Source organism: Agelaius tricolor, unplaced genomic scaffold, assembly GCF_023055355.1.
Source record: "Agelaius tricolor isolate 1412-34295 unplaced genomic scaffold, bAgeTri1.0.p SCAF_14, whole genome shotgun sequence".
Classification (NCBI taxonomy): domain Eukaryota; kingdom Metazoa; phylum Chordata; class Aves; order Passeriformes; family Icteridae; genus Agelaius; species Agelaius tricolor.
Genome location: NW_027269274.1, coordinates 20,482,941 through 20,501,439, shown reverse-complemented (window position 1 = coordinate 20,501,439; position 18,499 = coordinate 20,482,941). Strand labels below are relative to the sequence as shown.

Sequence of the window (18,499 nt, the reverse complement as noted above, 5' to 3'; positions counted from 1 at the left end):
CTGCATCTTCTCAACAGCCCAGAGTAAGATAAAGGAAGCATTAATGTTGGTCTAAATTATGAGAGGGAATTGGACTGCACAAGAACTGTAATCCACAAAAATGAATTTTCATTCCACTTGTCCTCCACTTTCATCTAATCAGAAATGGTGATACATGGTCCTACCTGTATTTTGGCTTTCAGCTCCCTCCTATATCTCATGTAGTTGAAAACTGAATTCCTGATTTACACTGGAGATTAGGGAATGATAAATGCTATCACTCGCCTGGAGTCGCAGTTTTAGAGGATTCTGGCATTATGAGCAAAACATGCATTTCATGTGTGTGATTCCTGGAGCTGACAGTCTGTCATGCTGCTGACAGAGAGCTGGGACTGAGGGCCAGCCTCTCTTCATAAATAACAGAGATCTCAAATTCCAAATTTAATAGGGGGCACCTTTCTATTATGGCAATAATCAGATGCTTGCTTTGGTGATTAATTTGCTCAGCAAAGCCACTGGCTGGGTCACAGGTTTCTGGACAATTTCTGATTTAATCTGGCCTTTCTCTTTGGACAGTTAGCAACGCTTCCCATAGGATCACGCTTGTCATTCAGTGCTCAGAGGGGAATATCAGCTAGACAAAAATAGGTGCTGTGTAGATTATTCACTTCTCTCAGGCTTTTCAGCACCTTTGGAGCCTTGATAGAGTCCTTGGTGTCTCTGCTGTTGCAGAACAAAACATTAATGATTTGAAGCATATGCAGCCTTCACACAGCACAATCTTCCCACAGCAGATTCCTGCTGTGTTTGGGGGTTGTAAAACTTACCCTGGTCATGGAAAAAAAAAGCCTGAGAGGCTGGAACAGGATGGGCTTCAAGGTCTCTTCCAGCCATTCTATAACTCTATGAAAAGTTGCGAGAAAAAAACCAGCACCTGTTAACCTTAACTGTGACCTATGAGCTTGGCTGTCCTGTCTTGTAATGTTTTTATTAACCTGTGCTCCTTGATGTTTTGTTGAGATCAGAATCCAAGATTTTTGAGTTTCATACCTGAATTTTGGCCCAAGTTTTTGAAAAAATTTCAGAAACAGTGGTTGAGAACTGTTCTGTTTCTTCCAGTTGGCATTTGTCGCACTGGAAATTCAGGTTTCCAAACCCAAGACTGATTTCCTTGCCTGATATTGGGATCTTCCGTATCCACACTTTAGCAAAACTCAAAGAAGATTGGTGTTGGCCAAGTCAGCAGGAAACCAATGGTTAGGCCAGTTCACTGAGACCACTTTTAATGCAGAATCAGTCTGTGTTTATACATGAAGTGTTCACCAAATTCTGGTGGAGATCTCCCAGTGTGCAGCCTCATTCACTAAATCTCTGACAAATCAAAGCCAAGACTCAGATGTGGGGCAGGATCTCTGCTCCATGCTGTGTGAAACTGGAATCCTCTGCAGTTACAGCCCAGATCTCCTGAGCCTGAGCTGAAAGTATCTCCAGGAACATTTCCAGGAGCCTCAGTGATGAGTCAGGAACATGAACTCAGTTGCCTGAGCTAAGCCTGTAACTCAACAGAGGTTTTGGTAAAACTGAAAGTTAAACCAAAGTTTGGTTCAAACCTTGTCATTAACATGTGATGGCAGAAAACTCTGAGCTCATGAAGCCCTGAATGCTCACCAAGAGAAATAATTGCCAGCATGTGCTGTACAAATTGAACTAACTTTTGCTTTAATGGAAAGAGTTTCCAGGTATGTTGAAGTAAACAATTTAAAAAATCAATGAATGAAGAACAACCTTTTAGTCCAAGGACACAGTCAAGGCCTGTTGGTACTGGCAGGATGCAGAACTGAGCTATGGAAGGACAGAAAGGTTTCAAGGAACTGCAGGGAGGATGCTTGGCTCTCATGCCCAGTTAGTGCCAGAAAGCACCAGCATTAATTTGAATTAGGGCTGGTTATTGAAAGCAGCCCAAGCCTTCTGGTACTTGAAAGGGAGCTGCACCTAAAGGGTGTCCCTGGGCCAAGCAGCAGGAATGCCATGGCATGGGCTGGAACCCAGATGTGAGGCAGCTCCATCCTGGAGCTCCAGCCAGGCTCTCCTGGGAGCAGGCTGGTGCCTGCCCTGAGGGAACCAGCCTTGCCTACAGCATTCCAGATCCTGTACCAAAAATGAGCCCACCCACAGTTAAGGGACAGCCATACACCCTGGGACAGAGCTGCTCCCCCAGGAGACGTTCCTGAGCCCCAGAACACACTGTTGTGTTTGGGTGGATAAACCCTGCAAGCATGAAACAAATAGCCATCAAGAGGGCACAATAGCCTGTAAATAAAGAAGTGCAACAAGGAGTCAAAATAATGTGTCCAAAAAACATGGATTAAGACTTCACAGAAGTTTCTTTCAATATATCTACACTTTGTCATATTTAGCTGAATTTACTTTGAAATTTCCAGTGGGAAATGAGAAGGCAGAAGGAAGCCAGACACCAAGTGAGTGCTTAGGCTTTACTTCCCCAGGAATCAGCCTGAGAAGTCTGCCTTGCTATACTTCGTGCAAATTTAGACTGAAAGGTGTAGTCAAAGTCCTAAAATATTTTCTAGAAAACTGTAGATTTGAATAACTATGCTAAGGAATACCTTAGCATTAAGATATTTGTTTAATTTGATCCAACAGACTTCTGCTTTATATTAAGGTACCTTAATGAGAGATTTATAAAATTGAGATCAGATTAATACACTGAAGGTGCACTAGGGACATGCATGGTTTCTTCAGCTGATGCTTCATGTACTGGTGGGACTGGTGTTTAGCTCTGTTACAGGCATCTTGTGGCCTTCTGAACTGGAGACCTGGAGCAACTGGTTGACCCTTTGTTAAAAACATCCATCTCAAGGTGAAGACTCACTTGTGCATGGCTTATAAAGAGGAATCATCAATGGCATTGTAGGCTGCTGCTGCTGCTGAACTCGTGCATGAGTGGTGAGCAGGTAGATCAGTCAGGAAAAGCAGCAGCACTGGTGGTGTCAGGGTGAGCTGGCTCAGGGAACCCCATCCAACCACACAGCACACCTCAAGTGAATTCTGTTAGCATGTGATTCCTTTGTAAGACAAAAGCTTCAACTGTTGCTCAAAATGGTGCAATCACAGAATCACAGGGTGGTTGGGGTTGGAAAGGACCTTAAACCCACCCAGTCCCAGCCTGACCTTGGACACTTCCAGGGATGCAGGGGCAGCCACCCTGGGCACCCTGTGCTTAGGCTGCACTCAGCATTACACATAAATTTAGGAAATTCCACTTTCTTCTGCATAGGAGAAAATTTTCATTGAGAACAGGCCAGAAGATCCCTGTTAAAATTCTTGGCCTGGGTCTGGGCGTGCTGCTCTTGGCAGCTGTGGGGCTGCAGAGAGAGGCTCTGCTGGTAGGATCTTATCTCTGAGAAGTGGAAGCTATCTGAAAACGTGGAAGTGTGGACCTAGTGCCCCGACTGCAGCAGGAGGGGGAAAGCACTTATGGATTAAACTTAATTAGAAAGTCATCTTTGTAATATTACAATTAACACCAAAATCATGTTACTTTATGATAACATGAGTGTTTTGAATTGTAAACACAAAATGTGTGGAAGTCTGTGCCCAATATACACTCTGTCATTGTGATCCAGCTTCTGCTTTTCAATAACTAACATAATTGCATGGAGATTATTTGGAGGAATAATGAGACATTTCTTTTAAACTAACAGGAATGGCTCTCACTTCCCTGAGCAGCTGTGGCTTGATGTACCAATCTGGTGAGATCCCACCCAGGGTACAAGCACCCGTGGCAATGGGCTTGGAGCCTGTGCCACAGCCCAGGTTATCCCTGCTATCTCCAGGTGTTATCCCTGGAGAGCAGTGGGGCTGGGAGAAGGAAGGGAATGGGACTGGGGGTGAGGTAGCTCAGGTGCTCTACCCAGATCAACAAATGGCAGGTAGGCAAAGCAGGCCATGGGTGCCTCTCCAGTGCCATTTACTGAGCTGTGAACAGTGTTAGGACTGAAGTTTAAATATGTCTCTGTATCAAATACAAGCATAGCTCATGTTTTGTTCTAGACCAAAGGATTTAATGAAGAAGTTGAGGTAAGAAACTTTGTGTTTTTATAAAGGCAGTACTGCAAAATTGATGGAGAATTACTTTGACATTACCTAAAAAGGCCAGTAGAAAGGAAAAACATCCCTTTCAACTAAAAGTACTGTCTTGGAGAACTAAAATTTATAAACATTTTTCAGCATCATGAATAATGTCCTCTGTAGTATCATCTGCTGGGTACCCTAGGGTTAACTCTCACAGTTTGGTATGCAACCAAATGATCCTATAATTAACTGTGTGTGGCTATTGGTTGAAAATGTTTGGAAGCAATATGAAGTGATAATATTCTGCAGCTCATGCTCCTGCCAGTACCTGGTTTTGTTAGTTTAGCACAAGAGGTGTTTCCTGATTACTTGTCTGGAACCAGCCAGGCTGCTCTCTTGGTTTCCATCACTCTTTGGAAACTTTCCTCTCAACAACTTCAGCATTTGTCAAAATGCTCTACCTGGTGGCTCCCAGCTCTTTATACACAATCCTTTACTGCCAGCACCACTTCCCTGGAGAGCTTCCCCTCCACTGGGGAGGGTCCCACAGAAGGTGAATTTCAGGGGATGAGTCAGGCCTGGGTCATTCCTCTCCCTGTGAATCCACTGTGATGAGGACAAATTCCAGTTGTGTCATTTCTTGTTTTCCCTGCATGGTTTTTATGTGCAGAATGACTCAGGCTCCATGACAAAACCCAAAGCAAGGGGCAGCAGTGACGTCCTTGTCTGAATAACCCCAAGAGTTTAACTCATTGTGTACCCAGACTGAGGAACATAATTAAATTCAGCTCCTCTTACCTGGGGGTGTTTCCCATTTCTTCAGAAATATCATGCTAAAACATAAGCTACAAGCACAATTAGCTTCTTAATGCCATCTTAGTTCAGAGGCCCAGAGAATGGGGGAAGATCACTGTCCCCAGATGAAAACTTTGAGCAGACACTCTGGGTGTAGGATGCTGCAAGGATTGCATTGGCTTTGAAGGGGTCAGGGCCAGCAGACACGGCTCAGCTTGGCTTTCACTGACTTCACTGTCCTGATCCATCCATTGACTGCAGGGTGAGCTTGTGGGGTGAAGCAGGGATTAAGGAAAATGATGTTTTTAACAATGGACATCCACGACGTTTTAAATACATAGCAAAATACCACACAGATCACTATTTTAGAGAATCCTCATTGGAAGTGTCAGTCTTTTAGGGTGATTTTTAATTGGTGACCAGAATGTAAGGGAGGAACATATGACCTAAGAAGAAATGCTATGTGGGTAGCATGTCAAAGGGCAGAAAAATTGCTGCCTCATTTTCTTTCTAAACTTAGTGTCTTAGTGTCAGTGAGCACCATGCTGTTTCTTCATTTCCAAAACTCCTCAATCATCATCTTTTATTCACTTCTGGCATGAACCTTCTATCCAGTATCTTTTTGGAAAGGAAGATATGTACTGTGGAAAACTTATGTAGTGATAGGAAGGAAAGCTAGATAACATAACCAACAACTCTATCTGTAATTCTGTGCCACCACCCCCATTCCAGCCTATTTCAGCTTCATCCTACAAAGTGCTCAGGTGGGCCAGACAACAAGACTGTTCAGTATTTCACAAGCTAAAATCCATCATGTCCACAGTGTCAGTTTTGCTTGGACAGCAGCAAGTAATGATCCTAGATAAATTTTCACTTAATCTCACAATCCCATTTCAGTAAGGGGCTAGGAAATCCCATTTTCATTTAATTATAGAATATAAAATCACATGTTTAATGTCTTTAAGACAATTCAGCTATATTCTAATAATAACAAGTGAAATTACATTAAAAGAAATCAGATTTTTTTCTGAACTATTTTTTCCAAGTTCCTTTTTATGACAGATCTTCAAACTTCCTACATGATGACACTTACTTGGCACTGCATTGATCCAGTCTAATCTAGGTGATAATGTGTCTCACAAGAGTTACTTTTCAAAAACAAGTAGTTTATCAAACCCATTGAGAGTTACGTTTTCAAATTATTTCAATTTTTTTTTCTGTTAAAATATTTGCCTTTCTTTTAAATAGAAAACCCCTCAGAACCAAAAGGCAAATGGTGCTTCAGGCAGCTGTACCCAGGATCCAGAACAATAGTGACCCCTCAATAAACTGCCAGGCCACCTTTCAAATCGTGAGCCTTTGTCATCAGCAGCTGAGAAAGCACAAAGTGCCACACCAGGATCCCCCCATTTCCCAGCTACATCCAACAGATACCGGGAAAAGGCTGCTCTCAGACTCTGTCCTGATGTAAAACCTACCTAAGCATTAATTTGGAAATTTGCAGCTGAAATTTGTAGTTTTCTTACAGCATTTCCTGTGAAAGGGTGGGTGAGGAGGTTTTGCACTGAATGCACCACTGAAAACAGAGAAAACTTTGCAAAGCACGGGAAACCCAACCTGAGGCTCCAGCTGGGCATTAATGGCTTTGGTTTGCATTTTGATGGCCAAAGAGAGATGAGAGTGCAGGTCCTTCCTGTCTGGGGAGAGCTGGAATGGGACAGAGCTGAGCAGGAGAGGGGTCCCAGGGTCCTGCAGCTGTTATCAGATACAGGGAGAGGAGAGGAGAGGGAGAGGGAGAGGGAGAGGGAGAGGAGAGGAAGCACCTAGAGACACCTGAGGCAGGAGGGCCTGACCCCAGGGGCACAGGGGATTTTGGGGGTGTCACTCCTCTCAAACCCCTACAGATGCTGAGCTGTCAGCATCAGGGGCTGCCACATCATGGCCTCTACCTCAGCAGGCAGGACCCTGATGGAGGCAAACTCAAACTCCAGAGCCTCATTTGACTTCCATAAAGTGTGATCAGGTTTGCAGAGCAAACTCCTGAGGGCTGGGCAGGCTCAGAGCCCAAGCCACAGGCACAGGATCCCCTTGCACAGTTACTTTTGTCAAACCAAGAGGGCTTGGGTGGAAGTGTATCCCAAGAGCAGATAAGGTGCTCTCCTAAAAGGACCCCTCAGTGCCAGAAAGCTGAGGAAGAATTGAATTCTCAGGAGGAATTTCTTCATGGATGGCATTGTTAAACACCAGCAGGGGCTGCCCAGGGAGGGTTGGAGTCCCCATCCCTGGAGGTGTCCAAGGACACTCTGGATGTGGCACTCAGGCTCTGGGCTGGGGACAAGATGAGGATCAGACACAGCTTGGACTGGATGGTGTGGGAGGCTTTCTCCTCTAAATGCTTCTGTGGCCCTGAGGTTTTGTGACACCTTGTTTTATTGCACAGAGCAGCTCCTACAGCTTGAGAAAAGGCAAGGGCCAGGCCTTATGTTTGAGAAGAGCATTAATTAGGTGGTGTGAGAATCCATCTCATTAAATCTCACCTTTTGAAACCAGTTATGTCCTTTGTGTCCCAAGTTCAGCTATTCTTTAAAAATAACAACTATAAAAGCATTCTGTGAAATTTACTTTCTGGACCCAGAAGTGGTGATAAATTGATTTAGTCTACAGCAAGTCACAGAGGTTATCAGAAGTATAAGAAAAATATGCAGGAGAAAATATTTTTTGCTGCATTCCTCTCAGCTTTTACTGGTCCTGCTCTTGTTCATTTGCTATTCTGCTCAGTGTTAGGCAGTGGCTGAAGGGCTCCAGCTCTGTGATTTAAACAACACAACTTGCCCAGGGAGAGAGGATCACATCTCATTCTGTTTGCACGTGCTGGCGGCATTGTGTGAGCACTGTGACCATGCAGAAAGTACTTGTTCTTTACTTCTTTGACACACTGGGAAAACAGAAGCTGCTTTTCAAAGATAATTCCGGCAAATGATCATTTTTTTATAAAGATGAAGTAAAGGGCAACTAATATTTCAGGCAGAAAGTACAAAAATAAATATGAAATCCTGTAAAGGGCACACAAGAAATGAAAGGAATCTCCTGCTTTGGGTGGCATAGAGAAAGGTCAGAAATAGGACAAAAAAAGATTGAACTTATGAGAGTATAAAATTTCTGAAGCCTTCATTTTTCAGGGTGTCATGATTTCAAATCTGGAAAAAGTTTTTCTGCTCTTTAAAAGAGGATATCCCTTAGTGAAGGTAGATGGTGGTGAAATCCCAGCCAGCTGTGGTGTTTGCAGCAGGGTGTCATTTATCAGAATGCTCCCTGCATAATCAGCCCTCAGACCAGCAGGTTGCCCAATTTTCCTGAGACACCAATTCCAAGGAAAGTGCAAAGGTGGTTTGATTGATGTAGGTCACGTGCTGTGGTGATTCCCTGCTCATTTTTTATTTAAAACACAAAAATTCTTGTCATGAGGAAAAGGGTTCAGCCTGGGGTAGCAGGATTTCTGGGATAGTTACAGCTCGTGGTGTTCTGGAGCAAAGTTGTTTGATACTGACTTCAGATATTCTGTTGCACGGATTTACTTATCAAAAACATGAGAAAAACCATCTTTTGGCTGTGCTTAATAAGATCTTCATAAAATGTTCAAGTGAGGTGTCAAAGCCTGTCTGGAATGAGTCACTCTGCGGGACACAATCCTTTCCAAGCTCATCCCAGTCAGTTTGCCAGAGGAGTTAGTGCAAAATGTGCTCCTACAGAAGACATCTGACAGCAGCTCAGTGCTTATAACTAGTGACCATCCACTGATGGGAATATTTTCCATCTTTCCTGTTTAAGTATGCCTTTGCTAATTTTAAACTTGCATTTGAGTGGCTTTTACGCAGTTTCTCAATTTCTTAAAGATTCCATAGGATTTGTCTCTGACAGCAGGGTTTCTTTTTTTGTAGTCTCTCTTGTTCTTTCTTTTTCCCAGTCAAAAAGCACTAGGTATAACTTGTACTGCCCTCAGATTTCAGAGCTTTGGTGCTAGAACAGTCCTGCAAGTTACTTAAACAGTAGCATCCTTTTGAGATTAATCTCACACTTGGATAAAACAAGTGGCAGAGACATTTCCCAATAACTTTAAGAGACATGGTCCTTTTGCTGTCTGTCCAGTCAGTGCTACACATCCACCCAGTGCCCTTTCCAATTCCTGGGCTCACTCTGCACATGATTTGGTTCTCACGTTCTTTTGGTGAAAGACTAAATAAGACATGGCTTTATTTTATTAGCTTAAAGCATCCTTTTTATTCAATGAATCTTTCCAATAGCAAAACAAATGTATCTCAACATTATTCCCAAAGTTTGAGGAGCTTTGTCTTATTTAAGGAGCTACAATTGCCTCTGTAATAATATCAATCACCAGTCCTCACCTTCCACCAGCTGAAAGGGGCATCTCCCCATGGCCCTCTCCAAGCCCTGCCATATTCTTCTCTGGAGTGAAAATCTCACTAATTTTCCAATACTTACACTTTCCTTGACCTTTAGTGAAGGTGTGTGTGCAGACATTTGCAGGAGACAGTAATTGCCTGACTCAGGCAGTCTGATGTCAGGCAAAATTAGGCAAGACCATGGCCTTGGTGGGCAGGAGCCAGTATCTCACTAATTACTGATTACCTGGGCTGCAGATGCAGCCTGGGCTGGGGTTATTCTGGCTGCAGCACTGCACGGTGCCTGGCCCTGCACTGATCCCTTGGGAATCCTGCTGGAGGGGGAGTGAGCTGAAGGTGGGATGATCTCCAGATTTGAGGTGTAGGTCCTTGAGCACAGCTTTGGCATCAAGGGCTGCACAGCTCTGGCTGAGCTGGGGCTGGGCACACGTGTGGAGTCCTTGGGGAGCTCAGCTGCTTTGGTGCTGGGAGCCCAGGACTGGGGACAGACTGACACCACTGAGGGACTGGGGACAGACTCTGGGCTGGGAAAAGCCCTGTGTGGGTGTGAGTGCTGTGTCTGAGCATGCCAGGCACAGAACCAGCTCTCCATGGGCCCCCTAGCAGGGTGGGACAGCCCTGGCTGAGCCTGGAACAGAAGCTGGAACAGCCCCACCAGGCTGCAGGGCCATGGAGCTGGAACAGCCCCACCAGGCTGCAGGGCCATGGAGCTGGAACAGCCCCACCAGGCTGCAGGGTCACAGAGCTGGAACAGCCCCAGCCAGGCTGCAGGGTCACAGAGCTGGAACAGCCCCACCAGGCTGCAGGGTCACAGAGCTGGAACAGCCCCGCCAGGCTGCAGCGTCATGGAGCTGGAACAGCCCCACCAGGCTGCAGAACCATGGAGCTGGAACAGCCCCACCAGGCTGCAGGGCCATGGAGCTGGAACCGCCCCACCAGGCTGCAGGGCCATGGAGCTGGAACAGCCCCACCAGGCTCCAGAACCATGGAGCTGGAACAGCCCCACCAGGCTCCAGAACCATGGAGCTGGAACAGCCCCACCAGGCTGCAGGGCCATGGAGCTGGAACAGCCCCAGCCAGGCTGCAGGGCCACAGAGCTGGAACAGCCCCACCAGGCTGCAGGGTCACATGGAGCTGGAACAGCCCCACCAGGCTGCAGGGCCATGGAGCTGGAACAGCCCCAGCCAGGCTGCAGGGTCACATGGAGCTGGAACAGCCCCACCAGGCTGCAGGGCCATGGAGCTGGAACAGCCCCAGCCAGGCTGCAGGGCCATGGAGCTGGAACCACCCCACCAGGCTGCAGGGCCATGGAGCTGGAACAGCCCCACCAGGCTCCTGGACCATGGAGCTGGAACAGCCCCTGCAGCTCCTGGGCTGCTGCTGCCACCCTCCCATGGCCAACCCCACACATTCCCTGCAAAGCTAAAGGAGGAGAGCAAACACGTTGTGCTCCCAGTAGCACTGCCCAAAGGTGCTGCATCTGGAGATAACATCAGCAGGGAGAGCCAGCCCAGCTCTCCCCACACAAACTATTTCCCAGAGGCAAATGGCAAAGGGAGACAGAGGGAGAAACAAGTACTGACAGTTTGCTGTAGAAGCTCAAAGAAAAAGTGGACAAAGCTAAAAGAACTCCAGCTCTTTGTCTGTATTTGATCCAGTTCAGAGCACCCACTGGTGCATACAGATTTACTTCCCATGGCTGGTGGAGCTGGATATGGTCATTTGGTAAGAAAAATGGGGTCTGAAATTTTGTGAACTCCATGCTCTTACCTTTTAGGAAAAGTCAGTCTGTAACACACCTAAAGTTTAAATCTGACGTAAAAAGTATGAGCTGCTGGATAATTCCTTCAAAGAGACAAATCCTGAAATAAAAGGTGAAGAATGATTTCTGGTTTTAACACAGACAAAGTTTTTAATGGAAGGGCGCTGCTTTTGGCTCACAGAAACCAAGGAAAAGACTGGTCTGTGTCCCTACCCAAAGAATCCCACATTACAGGCACTGATTCATCAGAGGGTACTGGAACAATATAATAGTATTAAAATACCACCATGCACATATTTTAATGTAAAACAAATAGTCCAAGCACCTGCTATCAGAGTTCAACAGAACCACCAAATCATTACTGCAGGGTTTGCTTATGCTGAGGCCAGACAGTTCAAGTCCCATGCAGCCTCATTTGTACAGGCTGTGGAGCCAATTCAGCCTTGCTGAATTTGCAGGACACGGCCCTGAAAGCCCAAAGAGGAGGATGGATTTGTGTGCAAGGACAGAAGCAACAAAAGGGGTTGTGAGCCGCAGGTGGAGAGGATGGGTTAGAGGAGGCAGGGCTGGAGGGGACAGCTGAGCTGCAGAGGGCAGGGGACACAAATGAGGCAGATTTGCCAGAGAGATTCCAGCAGAGAGTTTGGAAGATCTGGCACCTCTGACAAGAGCAGAGAGAAAGGGAGAGAGAGCCAGTAAACCTTAGGAAAATACAGAAACAATAAATGGGAGAGAGAACAATAAAGCAGAACTTTCTTACCCATGTGCTCCTTCCCATCCCCTTCCAGGTGTTTTTGGACCTCTAGGAAGGACCCCTAGCACTGGGGCTCAGCTGGTGTTGCTCAAACTTCTGTTCAAAAGCCCTTTTAACCCTGAGTGCCTTTGGCCAGGCTTGGCTGAGAGCTGCAGAGCAGGGCCTGGCTGGGGCTGGGGCAGGAGCCCAGCCCAGGGCATGAGGCCACCCCGAGGAGCCCCCCTCCCTTCTCGAGGAGCCTCCATCCTTCCTGAGGAGCCCCGTCCCTTCCTGAGGAGCCCCATCCCTTCCCAAGGAGCCCCATCCCTTCCTGAGGAGCCCCATCCCTTCCCAAGGAGCCCCATCCCTTCCTGAGGAGCCCCATCCCTTCCTGAGCCCCCATCCCTTCCCAAGGAGCTCCCATCCCTTCCCAAGGAGCCCCATCCCTTCCCAAGGAGCCCCATCCCTTCCCAAGGAGCCCAATCCCTTCCCAAGGAGCCCCATCCCTTCCTGAGGAGCCCCATCCCTTCCCAAGGAGCTCCCATCCCTTCCTGAGCCCCATCCCTTCCCAAGGAGCCCCATCCCTTCCTGAGCCCCATCCCTTCCCAAGGAGCCCCATCCCTTCCCAAGGAGCTCCCATCCCTTCCCAAGGAGCCCCATCCCTTCCTGAGCCCCATCCCTTCCCAAGGAGCTCCCGTCCCTTCCTGAGCCCCATCCCTTCCCAAGGAGCTCCCATCCCTTCCTGAGCCCCATCCCTTCCCAATGAGCTCCCGTCCCTTCCTGAGCCCCATCCCTTCCCAAGGAGCCCCATCCCTTCCTGAGCCCCCTCCCTTCCCAAGGAGCCCCATCCCTTCCCAAGGAGCCCCATCCCTTCCTGAGGAGCCCCATCCCTTCCCAAGGAGCTCCCATCCCTCAGACCCTGCTGGCTCTAGATGGGATGGTAATGAAATAACCAAAAGGCAATTTAGGCTCCTTAGCTACACTTCAGGGCAAAGCCCTGCCTGGGTAGGTGGCACATGATGTGTTTTGTGTTCATGTTCCAAGCCAATTTGGCGGATCCCCGTGGCAGATTGGAAATACTTTGTTGCAAGTTTGAACATCTTACCAGGAGGTAAGGCCTTCTACAAGAGCAGTGATTGAATTAGGGTTGAGAAATGTATCCCTGGCTAGTTTCAATTTCAAAAAAGAGAGCTTTTAAAAAGGTACAAATGAGGCTAAAGGAATTTATGTTATTTTTCCGGTTTCTGTGCTATAACTCCTTTTCCATCTCCTCATCTATCTTCCAAGTGTCCTGCCTTATGAATGAGTGAGCAATAAAAGAAGTATGCAGTGGCTGAGAGAGAAACTCAAGATAACAAGATAAAGCCAAAGCTTGAGCAGAAGTTAAGATGTAGATCAGAATATGGAATTTTCTCACATCTGAGTTTTAGGGCAGTCATTAGATCGTTTGCATGAGAAGCTGATTTAATATCAGTAGCACAAAATGTGACCTAGCATGTGCTGAGTTCACTTGTGTCAAAGGCTTGGACCTGTGCTTTTGGGGGTTGTGATCCTGTCTTCAGACCACATGTGCTCCTAGACTAAAATAAAAATAAAGCTATTTCATAGAACAAAAGAATTACAGAACCACGGAATGATTTGCATAGGAAGAGATCTTAAAGTTCATCTAATTCTGACCCTCATTCCACGGGCAGGAACCTTCCTCTGGGTCAGTGCTCTGTCTGTCCTTGCCACCCCCAGCTCACAGTGAGGATTTAGGCTTGAGGTCCCCACACATGTCCAGCCTCAGAGCTGGACCTGGCTCCTTCAGTGCAGGCTGCTGTTTTCTGCTGAAAATGGCCAGTGACAGTGTCTGCTGTTTCCAAACACCCCAAGCTGAAGGGAGAAGCTGTAACAAAGGGTTAATTCCAATTTCCATATCACTGACTGGCTGCCCAGGTTTGGAGCTGCATGGATCAGCTGGGTTTTCTCAGGGGAAAAATGATGTGACCACTCCCTGAGCCCTGATAATCCCTCTGCCTGGGCTTTCCAGTGCTGGGCTCTGCCAGGTTAGGCAGAGTTTCATCATCAAAATTATTGTGGCCTCTTTCAAGTAAAAGACAGTGGGAAATTAATTGCTGGAATTAGGTGTGTGTGCTTGCGTTATCCCAACGTCACTGCTGCTTGGGGTCAGCTGCAGGGCCCAGGACTCAGAGCAGGGACTAAGCTGGACTCCAGTTTTATTTGGCAAAGACTGGGCTGGTAAACAGCAGGAGAAGATACAGGGACAGAGTTTCAGGGGATGTGAAGGCAGAAGGGAAGATGAGGCTTGTTAACTTCAAAAAGAAAGTGTCGGGCACTGGGCAATCCTGTTGAAGAAAAGCTGTGCCTGAGGAGGGTCCCATTCCAGCTTTGGTCCCTTGGCTGTGGAGTTAGGCACAGTTATCCTTCCTGCTGAACTCAAAGTGCAGAAGGGGAATCAGCTCTGCAGGCTGATGGGTCATACTGATGAGCATTTGACCCAGTATGACTGGGTCATACTGATGAGCATTTGCTGCCTGGGACAGCAGCGTGCCCTGTGTGTGGTGGCAGCTCCCAGTGCAGAGCAAACCCATCCCTGAGTGTCACCCAGCCAGTGTCCCTCTGACAGCCCTGCTATTAATGCATCCTTCTTTGTTCTTCTAACCACAGATCCTGGAGGAAAACATGAAGTTAGAGTGCAAGTGCCACGGGGTCTCGGGGTCCTGCACCACTAAAACCTGCTGGACAACGCTGCCCAAGTTCCGGGAGCTGGGCTACATCCTCAAGGACAAGTACAACGAGGCCGTGCAGGTGGAGCCCGTCAGGGCCAGCCGCAACAAGCGCCCCACCTTCCTCAAGATCAAGAAGCCCCTTTCGTACCGCAAGCCCATGGACACAGACCTGGTGTACATCGAGAAATCCCCCAACTACTGCGAGGAGGACCCGGTGACGGGCAGCGTGGGCACGCAGGGCCGCATGTGCAACAAGACGGCGCAGCAGTCCAACGGCTGCGACCTCATGTGCTGCGGCCGCGGCTACAACACCCACCAGTACTCCAGGGTGTGGCAGTGCAACTGCAAGTTCCACTGGTGCTGCTACGTGAAATGCAACACGTGCAGCGAGAGGACAGAGGTGTACACCTGTAAGTGAGCCTGCCCCGGCCGCTCCCGGCCTGGATACATTTGCACATGCACTCCACGGAGCTGAGCGGAACTGCGGCAAGAGCTGCTCTCCCCAGGAGATGCTCACCAACGGAGCCCTCTCTTCTCTCCTCACCTTTCGTTGCTTATGTGGATACACATTTCAGACTCTTATAAAGTCAGCCAAGAAACAAAAACAAGCAAACCCTTCCCCGGGCCACCAGAGACATGAAAGAGAGAGGAAAGGATCGCCTCAGTGAGCCTGCCCCTCGGGAGGAGGGAGCGCTGGCTGCCTTGCGGAAAGAACCGGCCAGGGAGGCATCTCTGGGGCTGGCAACAACTCTCGGTTTGGGAAAGGGGTGCTCAAACACCTCTGTGTACGAGGAGCAGGGAGGGGTAGGGGAGAAATCCCTAGAGAAGGGCTTTGCACAGGATGGGATGGACAGAGCCTCCCCGTGAATTGCCTGTGGGAGTGTGTGGATAACACAGATTTAGGCTCCCACACTCATGAAAAGCTTCTACTGGTCTTGCCCATATTTCCACGTCACAGCACTTGCTGCAGCAAGAAGAACTGTGGAAGGTTCTGTAGACACTGCTTTATCTGCCTTTCTCGTGTGTGTGTGAGCTGCAGATTTTAGCACAGGGATTTGGGACACTTGGGCATAATAATAACAATATTTAACAATTTATTCAGATAAAACTAATATTAATTTATTTAATTAAAAGAAGAACTTTACCAACCTTTCTGGAACTATTCTGCAATTAAAGTAGATAGCTGGCTTTCTTTGTGGAATAATTTTGTAGGATCAGCAAGGAAACACTGGAGCTGTACATATTATTCTTGACTAGGATATTTCTATTAGATGGACTTGCAGGATATGTTCTACAGTACTGGATGTTTAAGGACAAAAGCTGGAGTCTTTATATATATGTACATACACAAACACACTGTATTTGGGGGTTTTTGTTTGTTTGTTTCCTCCTGTTTGCTGCTAGTTGTCTGGAACAAAAGTGGAGTGGTAGGGGTTACAGATCTTTACCAGTTTTGCGTTTTGTTTTTTTTTTTTTTCTTCAATTAAAGAAAGAAACATTAATAAAATCCTGTTTGGAATATGTCTAAAAATAAGAAAATCCAGACAAAATTCCATCTTTTGGAAAAATCAACCATAGGATAAGAGAGTATATTTTGTAAGAGACTATTTTTATATAAATATTTTATTTATACTACGTCTGCTTGTTCAACCTGTACTTTTTCTCAAAACAGGCATACAATTTGTAATTCTTAGGCTATTTAACAGAGAAAGGGTAATTAGTTTGTGAACACAACAGCAGCAAGCTGGATGCATTCAGCTGCAATTGGTGGATGTGTCAGAAAGCAGGATGAACTTTCTCTCCTGGCTCTTTTCCTGCAGCTCAGTTTGCAGAATATGCAAAACAAGAACAGGGTATGTAGCATCAATTTTGTCACATGGCTTGAATTCATGATTGGTATTAACTGGATGCTCATTTATCCCATTCAAGAAAAAAAAATCCGAATTAGCTTCCCACATGCATCAGTCATTAAACTGTGGCGTTATGACTCGCAAATGTGCTGTGTGTGCTGTCAGTTAAACCTCTGCTTTGTGCTGCTGTCAAAGCTGATTCCCATCAGGGCAAGACTGTAGACTGGGACTGTAATAACTTGCATGACACACATCGTCTGATTCTCATAGATAGGATACAAAGCTTACTTTTTGTCCAGCTCCTTTTGGCATTTACATTATTCTTTCCCCCCCTCCGAAGGCCAGAGCCCAAAAATACAGAAAAACATTCGGGCGAGTTTAAAGAGGCAAATTTAAAGACTACTCACTTGTTTTCCTGAGCCCAACTAAGCTGTTTTGCATTCCCTTTGGGGTATTTCCTTTTTGTCACTGCTGATTTCTTCAGACATTGGAGTAGTAAATATTTCTCTGCATTTAGAATTGTTCTGTTCCTACTGCTTAACTCATTTGTGGCTGATAAAAAACCATGTCTAATTCTAACGTTGTTTTTCACTGGGTAAGAAACGTGGCCCAGCATTACAGATGATATTGCACATTGTCTGGGACAGATCAGGTTCTCTGCTCCTTCCAGACTGCAGGATCTCCCCAGTTAATGAGGTATCAGTGATGGGAATGTGTCACTGACTCCCTGCACAGCAGCAAGTGCCACCAGGGCTAGGTGAGACACCTCTGTCCTGTGTGCACTGGTCCTTCTCAGGCAAAACTCCCACCCAACACTGTGAAAACAGAGAATTTCTGAGAAGGGAAATAGAAGCATCACAAAAGATGCTGCAAAGTTTGACAACCTACCTGTTAGCACTTGGGTTTTAACTCATTCCTTGTATATATATTATTTAAGAACACAAGCCCATGCAGTACCTAATCCTAGCAATGTATATCAGGGGTTAATGCACAGTTTCTTTGCAGACCTGCCACTTAACATGAAATAGAATTTTTATTCAATTCAGGCACCAGAATGGGGTATCAAAATAAAGTTATTAATGTAATTTACTTCCAATCTTATGACTTGTCAATTCTCATTGAGTTATTGCTCTTAGTCCTCCTCAATTCCACACAACTAGATTTAAAATGCAGCCACATACCATAGGGATGTTCATTATAACTCTGTATTATAGTAAATAATTCAGATCTAACATTTAATATTGGAATCTCCCCTCCAGTTTGTAGTGGGCTTTGATTTAGTGAATACCATATCATAGTTAAAATTGTGTTTTCCTCACTAATTAGAGTTACTTTACAAGTTATTACTTTTGCAGCATGTTTTTACCGTAGAAAAGTAATGTGCAAAACTCCTGCTTCCTGTAAATTTCCATATGCAGTGATGTGCCATGTACAGCTAGTGGAATAATTATTGAAGGACAAATATCTTTAAACAGTTTTACTCACAATAATAAAAAACTGGATGCACAAGGAATTCAGTTTGGTACAAATTTTCCCTATATTTTACAGTATTGCTGATGAGAAAATGAAGAGAAGAAAAGGAAAAAAAAGCTGTCAATTTGTTCAATAACTGGAATGGCAGTTTGGGAACCATGAATTAAAGAGCAAGGAAAACCAAATGCTGCATTCAACTAGAAAGTATTTAGAAATTTGGCTGTGCCACCTTAGACAGGAGAAATCGGGCCCATCAGGATGTGCAATGAATGTGGAGTTAATTGGTCATTGGCTAAATGGGCTTGAATGGCCCGGAGAATAAACAGGAGAAGGGGGAAGATTTACGGGTTTGTGGATATTCCTCCTCCCACAACAGCTCGGTCTTTGTGCTCCGGGATAGAGGAGCTCTGTTTTTACGTGGGGAGGGAGCTCACAAAGGCACTGAAATGCACACAAGTGCAGGACAATGCAGCCCTCAAAGGAAAATCCATCTTTTCATGTGTGCTGCCAGGGCAGTGCTGGGCACAGGCACAGCCTGGTTGGGGCAGGGGAAACACAGCCCAGGAGCAGGGTCAGGGACAGCAGTGGGAAGCAGAAGGGGAAAAGCCTGGCTGCAAGTCAGGAACCTGTTAATTGTGGGATCTCCCTTCCCCATCCCATAG

General features: G+C 46.4%; 1 protein-coding gene across 1 annotated transcript in view; it reads left to right on the top strand.

The window, feature by feature from the left end:
• Positions 1-17,453, top strand: part of WNT7A (Wnt family member 7A) — a 36,612-nt gene extending 19,159 nt beyond the window's left edge. Inside the window, exon 4 of the mRNA XM_071440088.1 lies at positions 14,453-17,453. Coding sequence (XP_071296189.1) covers positions 14,453-14,932 — 480 coding nt within the window. The 3' untranslated portion in view covers positions 14,933-17,453. The remainder of the gene's footprint in view (positions 1-14,452) is intronic.
• Positions 17,454-18,499: the final 1,046 nt, after the last annotated feature.